Below are 11,333 nucleotides of genomic sequence, written 5' to 3'. Positions count from 1 at the left end.
TAAGCCAAGCTTTACATGATATTAACTAAACTTGAGATAACTTTACATAAACTAAACGTTGCATATAACCATAAACTAAACTTGACATATGAATACAAACTTGAATAAATATAAACTAAACTTTATACATAGCCATGAACTAAACTTGACATATAAGCCAAATTTGACATATAAACTAAACTTTATATTTGACCATAAACTAATCTTGACATGTGAATATAATCTTTACATATTAGCTAAACTTTATATATATAAAACATTAACTAAACTTTACATAGAAACTAAAGTTTACATATAACCATGAACTAAGGTGGACATATGAATGGAAACCTTATATAAAGTAAAGTAGACATGAAGTGATGAACACATTTCACACATCACATGACGACAAATGCACATAGTCAACTTTACAATATAAACTGAAGCTGACTTTCAACCAGGAACAAACTCCATTTGAGTCCTAAAGTACATTATTTTGAGCTGCAAGCATGACAGGAAGGTGACAAATGTAAGAAAGTCAACTTTGCAAAGTGATTGAAGACAGTTAGAAAGAAGACATTGAAAAGGTAAACACAGATAATCAACAACATTGCTGATTTTTATTGTCAACAGGAAGTGTGGTGGATAGAAGAAACCCCGCCCACTTTTGAGTGACGCATGGTTAAGCTCCACCCCTCTGGTGCATGTATACATTTACATAATTGACATTCTTCTACTTGTGTACATCAACACATGTATTATCTATGACATATATCATTGACATTGTTATACGTGTGTTGATACAATGTCAATATATGTATTATGGTTTATAATGTATACATATGTGTGTGTGTGTATATATCTTAACCATCCATCCATTTCCTACCGCTTGTCCCTGTCAGAGTGCTGGAGCCTATCACAGCAGCGTCGGGGCCAGGTAATCAATCCTTGATGAAGACAGAGTGAGTGTGTGAAGAGGACAACCTTCACACGGCGCTGAAGGTCGGGTTGGAGAAGTTTCCCTTGCTCTGAGCATCTCCTTCTTGCTCCTCTTCTTCCTGCTCCTCCTCTTCCTGCTCCAGGTCCGCCTCGAACAGTCGCTGCAGCAACGTGTCCACTGTTCGATACCCTGGCACGGCATGCACCATTCACGGTGTCATCATTCATGTACCCGTCATCATTATGATTATCAATGTTGTCATCATTTTGATTATCAATGTGGTCATCATTATGATTATTAATGTTGTCATCGTTGTGTTTATAATTACTATCATGATTATTAATGTTTTCATCATTATAATTATCAATGTGGTCATTATGATTATTAATGTCATTATGATTATCAATGTGGTCATCATGATTATTAATGTTGCCATCATTATGATTATAATTACCATCATCCTTATGATGATTAATGTGGTCATCATGTTTAATGTTGCCATCATTCTGATTATTAATAGTGTCATCATGTTTATTAATGTTATTACATTATTAATGTTACCATTATGTTTATTAATGTTGACATTATGTTTATTATTGTTATCATCATTATGATTATTAATGTTGTCATCATTACATTTATTAATTTTGTCATTATGATTATTAATGTTGTCATCATTATGATTATTGTTTCCATCATTATGTATATTAATGACAACATTACGATTTTTAATGTTATTATGATTATTGTTTTCATCATTATGTTTATTAATGATGACAACATTATGATTTTTAATGTTATTATGATTATCAATGTCTTCATCATTATGTTTATTAATGATGACAACATTATGATTTTTAATGTTATTATGATTATCAATGTCATCATTATGTTAATTAATCAATCAATCAAAGTTGATTTATATAGCCCTAAATCACAGGTGTCTCAAAGGGCTGCACAAGCCACAAAGATGTTATAATAATGTTTATTATTGTTGTCATAATTATGTTTATTAATGTTGTTAACATTATTGTTTTTTAATGTTGTCATCAGCATTATGATTATTATAATTATTTTTATTATCATCATTATTATCATTGTCATCATTATTAGAATTATTATTTTTGTCATCATCATAAATCTTATTGTCCATATTATCATTAATGTTATTATAATCACTATTATCATCATGAATATTTTCATTATTATAATCACTATTATTATTATCATGAACAATGTCATTAATATTATCATAAGGTTTTTATAATCACTATTTTAATTTTCCTGAAGGAACTCTCCTGAAGGAATCAATAAAGTACTATCTATCTATCTATCTATTATCATCGTGAATAATATTGTCATTATTATTATCGTTAATGTTGTTATAATTATGAACATTTTTGTGATTATTTTCATTAATGTTATTGTCATTATTATTATCATTAATGTTCTTATCACCATAAATATTATTGTCATTATTATCAATGCTGTTATTACTATTAGTAACAAAAATATCATTATAATTAATAGCATCATCATTATTACTATTTTCATCAATGATAATATTTTTTATTATTGTCATTATCACATTTGTAATTTTTGATATTGTCATTATTATCATTATTGTTATTATTTTCATGATCCTTTTTTTATTATTATTGTGAATATTTTTATTGTTGCCAATATCATTATTAATGTTATTTTTGCTATTGTCATTATCATAATTATTATTATTGTTATTTTCATGATCATTATTTTTGTACTATGGTCATTATTCTTACTATTATTATTTTCATAATCATTATTTTTCATTATTGTCATTCTTATTATTGTTATTTTTTATTAATGTCATTATCAGTCTTATTGTTATTATTGTCATTATCAATACTGTTACTATTGTCATTATTAGTAATATTGGTATTATGGTTTTATTACTGTGATTATCATTGTTTTTTATTATTAGTGTCAATATTTTTATCATGTTTTATGATTGTTATTACCATTATTATTATTATTGTCATTATCAATATCATCATTATTGTTGTCATTAACATTATCATTGTCATTTTATTATTAGTTATTATTTCTTTATTATTATTATTGTCATGGTCAATATTATCATTACTATTGTCATTATTATTAGTAGTTATTTTTCTATTATTGTCATTATTAACATCATCTTTAACATTATTATTATCCTCATTGTTATTAACATTATTATAATCATTATTATTAACATTCATATCATCATTATTATTATTATTGTTATTATCATCATTGTCATTTGTATTATTATTATTATCATCATTGTTAACATTATTGTTATTATTAGCACTATTATTATCATCATAATTGTTATTAACCTTATCATCATCATCATTAACATTATCATCATCATCATCATTGTTATCAACATTATTATTATTATTATTATCATTGTTATCAACATTATTATCATTGTTATCAAAATTATTATTATCATTGTTATTAACATTATTATTATCATTGTTAACATTATCATTGTTAACATTATTATTATAATCATTGTTATTAACATCATTTTAATTATCATTAACATTATTACTATCACCATTGTCATTGTCATCATCATTGTTATTAACATTATTATCATTATCAACATTATTATTTTTATCATTGTTAACATTATTATAATTGTTATTAACATTATCATTGTTACTAACATATAATCAGTTATTAACATCATTTTAATTATTATTAACATTATTACTATCATCATTGTCATTATCAGCATCATTGTTAACATTATTATTATCATTGTTATTAACATCCTTATTATCATTGTTATTAACATTATTATTATTTTTATTAACATTATTATCATCGTTATTAACATGATTATCATTGTTATCAACATTATTGCTATAATCATTGTTATCATCATCATTGTTATTTAACATCATTATCATTGTTTTTAACATTATTATTATCATTGTTATTAACATTATCATTGTTACTAACATTATAATCAGTTAACATTTTAATTATCATTGACATTATTACTATCATCATTGCCATTATCATCATCATTGTTAACATTATTATTATCATTGTTATTAACATCATTATCATTGTTATTATTATTATTTTATTAACATTATTATCATTGTTATTAACATTATTGCTATAATCATTGTTATTATCATCATCATTGTTATTTAACATCATTATCATTGTTTTTAACATTATTATTATCATTGTTATTAACATTATCATTATCATTGTTATCAACATTATTATTATGATCATTGTTATCAATATTATTATCATTGTTATTAACATTATTATGATCATTGTTATTGTTAACATTATTATTAGAATAATTGTTATTATCATCATCGTTATTTAACATCATTATAATTATCATTAACATTATTACTATCATCATTATCATCATCATTGTTATTATCATCATCATCATCATTGTAATCAACATTATCATTGTTTTTAACATTATTATTAGTATTATTATTATCATTGTTATTAAAATTATTATTATCATTATCAACATCATTTTTATGATCAATGTTAACATTTTTATTATCATTGTTATCTACATTATTATCATTTTGAATAACATTATTATTATTATTGTTGTTAACATTCTTATTATAATTGTTAACATCATTTTAATTATCATTAACATTATTACTATCATTATCATCATCATTAGCAATATTATTAACATTATTATCATTGTTATCAACATTTTTATTATTATCATCATTAACATTATTATTATAATCATTGTTATTAACATTATTTTAATTATCATTAACATTATTACTATCATCATTATTATATTATTATTATCATTGTTATTAACAATATTATCGTTATTAAAATTATTATTATCATTGTTAAACATTATTATTTTAATGAATTTTTATCATCATCATTGTTATTTAACATCATTATAATTATCATTAACATTATTACTATCATCATCATTATTATCATTATCATTGTTATTTACATTATTATTATCATCATCATTGTAATCGACAATATTATTATCATTGTTTTTAACATTTTTATTATCATTATTATCCATCCATCCATTTTCTACTTACTATCATTGTTATTAACATTATTATTATAATCATTGTTATTATCATCATCATTGTTATTGACATTACTATTATCATTAACATTACTACTATCATCATCATTAACATTATCATCGTCATCATCGTTATCAACATTATTATCATGATAATTCTTAACATTATTATCATAATTGTTATTAACATTATTATCATCATCATTGTTATTAACATTATCATCAGAGTTATCATCATTGTTAAACATTCTTATTATCATCATCATTATTGGCATTATTATTATCATCATTGTTAACATTATCATCATCATTGTTATAGAAATTATTATTATCATCATTGTTATTAAGATTATTATTATAATTGTTATTAAATTATTATTATTATGATGCAGCACTCCAGCGACCCCGAAGGGAATAAGCGACAGAAAATGGATGGATCATCATTGTTATTAACATTATTATCATCATCAATGTTTTTAGCATTATTATTATCATTAACAATGTTATCAACATTATTATTATTATTATCATCATCAATGTTATTACATTTTTATCATCATCAATGTTATTATCATTATTGTTATCAATGTTACTAACATTATTATCATCATTGTTATTGACATTATTATTATCATCAATGTTAACATTATTATTATCATCATCAATGTTACTAACATTATTATTATCATCATTAATGTTATTAACATTATTATCATCATCAATGTTAACATTATTACTTTCGTCATCAATGTTATTAACAATACTATGCTTATCATCAATGTTATTACTGTTATTATCATCATCATCATCATCAATGTTATAAACATTATTATTATCAACATTGTTAACATCATTATCATAATTGCTTATTAAAATTATCATCATCATCAATGTTATTAACAATATTATTATTAAGATTATTAGTATTATTATCATCAATGTTATTAACATTATTATTACTATTATCATCATCATCATTAATGTTATTAACATTATTAATAACAAATTTGATATAATGGACGTGGGGGCGCGGGGGTTGGAGGCGTGGCCTACTTTTGGAGGCGATTTGAAACATCAGCTTGGGTTTGCTGCTCTGCGATTGGTCGGCGTCCTGCTGGCAGTCAGACGTCTCCATGGCGGGAAGCAGGTGGTCTGGGGGCGTGTCCCTGCACCGTAAAGGAAGACAGGTGAGGCGTACAGGTGGCGGACACACACACACACACGCACACACACACAGACGCACTGAGTCACGCCCAGCTGCAGCTCCTGGATCTTCTTCTCCACGGACGTCTGCAGCCGGCTCTTGTCCACACGGTACTCCACCAGGAAGGCCTCCAGCACGAACGCCACGAAGATACTGAAACACACACGGGGGGAGGGGGCAGGAGCCGGCTGGTCATGTTGCCACGGCGACCGGCGCCGAGCCAACTACCCACTTGATGATGACGATGACCACCGTCACGTGGAAGAGGACGAAGTAAACCCTGGCCCACGCGGTGGTGACGCTGGCGAAGCCGCTGCTGAGCAGTGAGCGCACGCTAAGGAAGGACCACGCACCTGCTGTGGGGTGTGCGGCTCAAACACACCTGTCCGGCTGGGGGAAAAGGTAAATGGGTGCAAGAAAGGTGTGCAGACGGGAAAAAAGTGTCCGGATGAAAAATATTGTGTGCAGGTGAAAAAAAGGTGTGCAGAGCAGTAAGGTCACGTTAAGAAAGGACTAGACTGATGGGGGCCTCAAAAAGGTGTGCAGGTGAAAAAAAGGTGTGCTGAGCAGTGAGGTCATGTTAAGAAAGGACCAGACTGCTGGGGGCCACAAACATGGTGTGCAGGTGAAAGAAAGGTGTACTGGTGGGAAAAAAAAGGGTGCGCAGGTAAAAAAAAAAAAAAAATTTGCAGATGAAAAATAATGTGTGCAGGTGAAAAAAGGTATGCAGGTAAAAAAAGGTGTGCAGATAATTGAGGTCACGTTAAGAAAGGACCAGACTGCTGGGGGCCACAAAAAAGTTGTGCAGGTGAAATAAAAGGTGGACGGATGAAAAAAAGGTGTGCTAGATGGAAAAAAATGTGTACGGATGACAAAAAGGTGTGCAGGTGAAAAAAAAGGTGTGCTGAGCAGTAAGATACGTTAAGGAAGGACAAGACTGCTGGGGGCCACAAACATGGTGTGCAGGTAAAGGAAAGGTGTGCAGTGAGGTGAGTTGGAGGATGAGGACAGGTGTGCAGTGAGGTGAGGATGAGGACAGGTGTGCAGTGAGGTGAGTTGGAGGATGAGGACAGGTGTGCAGCAAGGTGAGGTGAGGATGAGGACAGGTGTGCAGTGAGGTGAGTTGGAGGATGAGGACAGGTGTGCAGAGAGGTGAGTTGGAGGATGAGGACAGGTGTGCAGCAAGGTGAGGTGAGGATGAGGACAGGTGTGCAGCGAGGTGAGGCGAGGATATCGTGCCACTGGTTGACGAGGGTGAGCTCGAGGAGCAGCACGAAGGCGGCGGGCAGGTGGTTGAAGTTGTTCTTGCAGTAGTCCAGGCGGGCGAAGGCGCTCCCTCTCAGCAGGAAGTTGCCGCAGTACGCCTGGGCCGCGTCGCCAGAGTCCCCGTAGAAGCGCACCTTGCCCTTGAACAGCTCCATGCCCACCATGGCGAAGACGTAGTACACCACCTGGCCACCAGGGGGAGGCCTGGTCAGGTGTCAGGTGTCAGGTGAGCGTGTGCCACCGCGCCGCTCGCTTACCAGGATGAGCTGGCCGAAGGTGAGGATGGCCGGCCCGATGCGGATCAGCGTGTTGATGATGGCGCGGAACCTGCCGAGGGGCGTGGACACGGTCGAGGCCCGGCTCCGCCCACACACGGCGACGTGCGCTTACCTGGGGATGCTGTCGGCCACGCGCACCAGTCGCAGGACCCGCAGGATGAAGACCATGTCCAACACCTGCCGGCTGCTGTAGGCGCCCGCTGCCACCACAGCAGCACAGGTGGTAGTTAGACACGCTACCTGCACGCCGCGCTCACCTGACAGGAAGTCAGCTCACATGACTTCAGGGTGGAGTTGATGATGGTGGCGATGAGGGCGCACACCACGATGACGGTGTCGAACCTGCACACAGGAAGCCAAATCCAGTCTGGGGACCCCTACTGGTACTATTATACTGCACTTTCTACTACTAGTACTAGTATACTGCACTTTCTACTACTAGTACTAGTATACTGCACATTCTACTACTATCCATCCATCCATCCATTTTCTACCGCTTATTCCCTTTTTGGGGTCGCGGGGCATTCTACTACTACTACTAGTATATTGCACTTTCTACTACTGGTACTATTATACTGCACTTTCTACTCCTAGTATACGGCACTTTCTACTACTAGTATACTGCACATTCTACTACTAGTACTAGTATACTGCACTTTCTACAGTAGTACTAGTATACTGCACTTTCTACTACTAGTACACTGCACTTTCTACTAGTACTACTAGTATACTGCACATTCTACACTAGTACTAGTATACTGCACTTTCTACACTAGTACTAGTATACTGCACATTCCACTACTAGTATACTGCACTAGTACTGCACATTCTACACTAGTACTATTATACTGCACTTTCTACTACTAGTACTAGTATACTGCACATTCTATTACTAGTATACTGCACATTCTATTACTAGTATACTGCACTTTCTACAGTAGTACTATTATACTGCACTATCACTGCACTTTCTACTACTAGTACACTGCACATTCTACAACTATTATACTGCACTTTCTACTACTAGTATACTGCACATTCTACTACTATTATACTGCACTTTCTACTACTAGTATACTGCACATTCTACTACTATTATACTGCACTATTACCGCAAATTCTACTATCTTATACTGCACTTTCTACTACTAGTATACAGCACATTCTAGTACTAGTATACTGCACTTTCTACAGTAGTACTATTATACTGCACTATCACTGCACTTTCTACTACTAGTACACTGCACATTCTACTACTATTATACTGCACTTTCTACTACTAGTATACTGCACATTTTACTACTATTATACTGCACTTTCTACTACTAGTATACTGCACATTCTACTACTATTATACTGCACTATTACCGCAAATTCTACTATCTTATACTGCACTTTCTACTACTAGTATACTGCACATTCTAGTACTATTATACTGCACTATTACTGCACTTTCTACAACTAGTATACGGCACATTCTACTACTAGTATACTGCACTATTACTGCACTTTCTACTACTAGTATACTGCACATTCTACTACTATTATACTGCACTATTACCGCAAATTCTACTATCTTATACTGCACTTTCTACTACTAGTATACAGCACATTCTAGTACTATTATACTGCACTATTACTGCACTTTCTACAACTAGTATACTGCACATTCTACTACTAGTATACTGCACATTCTACTACTAGTATACTGCACTGTTACTGCACTTTCTACTACTAGTATACGGCACATTCTACTACTATTATACTGCACTTTCTACTACTATTATACTGCACTATTACCGCAAATTCTACTATCTTATACTGCACTTTCTACTACTAGTATACAGCACATTCTAGTACTATTATACTGCACTATTACTGCACTTTCTACAACTAGTATACTGCACATTCTACTACTAGTATACTGCACTATTACTGCACTTTCTACTACTAGTATACGGCACATTCTACTACTATTATACTGCACTATTACTGCACTTTCTACGACTAGTATACTGCACATTCTACTACTATTATACTGCACTATTACTGCACTTTCTACTATCTTATACTGCACTTTCTACTACTAGTATACTGCACATTCTAGTACTAATATACTGCACTATTACTGCACATTCCACTACTATTATACTGCACATTCTAGTACTAATATACTGCACTATTACTCCACATTCTACTACTAGTATACTGCACATTCTACTACTATTATACTGCACTATTACTGCACATTCTACTATCTTATACTGCACTTTCTACTACTAGTATACTGCACATTCTAGTACTATTATACTGCACTATTACTGCACTTTCTACTACTCGTGTACTGCACATTCTACTACTATTATACTGCACTATTACTGCACTTTCTTCTTCTGGTATACTGCACATTCTAGTACTACTTTACTGCACTTTCTACTACTAGTATATTGCACATTCTACTACTATTATACTGCACTATTACTGCACTTTCTACTAGTATACTGCACTATTACTGCACATTCTACTACTTATACTGCACTTTCTACTACTAGTATACTGCACATTCTAGTACTATTATACTGCACTATTACTGCACTCTCTACTACTATTATACTGCACTATTACTGCACTTTCTACTACTAGTATACTGCACATTCTACTACTATTATACTGCACTATTACTGCACTTTCTACTAGTATACTGCACTATTACTGCACATTCTACTACTTATACTGCACTTTCTACTACTAGTATACTGCACATTCTAGTACTATTATACTGCACTATTACTGCACTCTCTACTACTATTATACTGCACTATTACTGCACTTTCTACTACTAGTATACTGCACATTCTACTACTATTATACTGCACTATTACTGCACTTTCTACTACTAGTATACTGCACATTCTAGTACTATTATACTGCACTATAACTGCACTTTCTACTACTCGTATACTGCATATTCTACTACTATTATACTGCACTATTACTGCACTTTCTACGACTAGTATACTGCACATTCTACTACTAGTATACTGCACTATTACTGCACTTTCTACTAGTACGGCACATTCTACTACTATTATACTGCACTATTACTGCACTTTCTACTACGAGTATACTGCACATTCTACTACTATTATACTGCACTATTACTGCACCTTCTACTACTTATACTGCACTTTCTACTACTAGTATACTGCACTATTACTGCACTCTCTACTAATAGTATACTGCACTATAACTGCACATTCTCCTATCTTATACTGCACTTTCTACTACTATTATACTGCACATTCTACTATCTTATACTGCACTTTCTACTACTAGTATACTGCACATTCTAGTACTATTATACTGCACTATTACTGCACTTTCTACTACTAGTATACTGCACATTCTACTACTATTATACTGCACTATTACTGCACTCTCTACTACTAGTATACTGCACTATTACTGCACATTCTACTATCTTATACTGCACTTTCTACTACTAGTATACTGCACATTCTAGTACTATTATACTGCATTATTACTGCACTTTCTACTACTCGT

The 11,333-nt window shown here is 32.3% G+C and overlaps 1 protein-coding gene across 1 annotated transcript in view; it reads right to left on the bottom strand.

Annotated features, from left to right (window-relative positions):
• Nucleotides 1-571: 571 nt before the first annotated feature.
• Nucleotides 572-11,333, bottom strand: part of tpcn3 (two pore segment channel 3) — a 47,252-nt gene continuing 36,490 nt past the window's right edge. The window contains exons 12-19 of the mRNA XM_061880758.1: nucleotides 8,047-8,111; nucleotides 7,882-7,969; nucleotides 7,749-7,818; nucleotides 7,460-7,676; nucleotides 6,458-6,548; nucleotides 6,265-6,378; nucleotides 6,075-6,187; nucleotides 572-1,108 (exon numbers count right to left, since the gene is read on the bottom strand). Coding sequence (XP_061736742.1) covers nucleotides 966-1,108; nucleotides 6,075-6,187; nucleotides 6,265-6,378; nucleotides 6,458-6,548; nucleotides 7,460-7,676; nucleotides 7,749-7,818; nucleotides 7,882-7,969; nucleotides 8,047-8,111 — 901 coding nt within the window. The 3' untranslated portion in view covers nucleotides 572-965. The remainder of the gene's footprint in view (nucleotides 1,109-6,074; nucleotides 6,188-6,264; nucleotides 6,379-6,457; nucleotides 6,549-7,459; nucleotides 7,677-7,748; nucleotides 7,819-7,881; nucleotides 7,970-8,046; nucleotides 8,112-11,333) is intronic.

Source organism: Nerophis ophidion, linkage group LG20 (assembly GCF_033978795.1).
Source record: "Nerophis ophidion isolate RoL-2023_Sa linkage group LG20, RoL_Noph_v1.0, whole genome shotgun sequence".
NCBI classification, from domain to species: Eukaryota; Metazoa; Chordata; class Actinopteri; order Syngnathiformes; family Syngnathidae; genus Nerophis; species Nerophis ophidion.
Note: the sequence above shows the minus strand (reverse complement) of the source record. Positions and strands in the feature narration are given on the sequence as shown.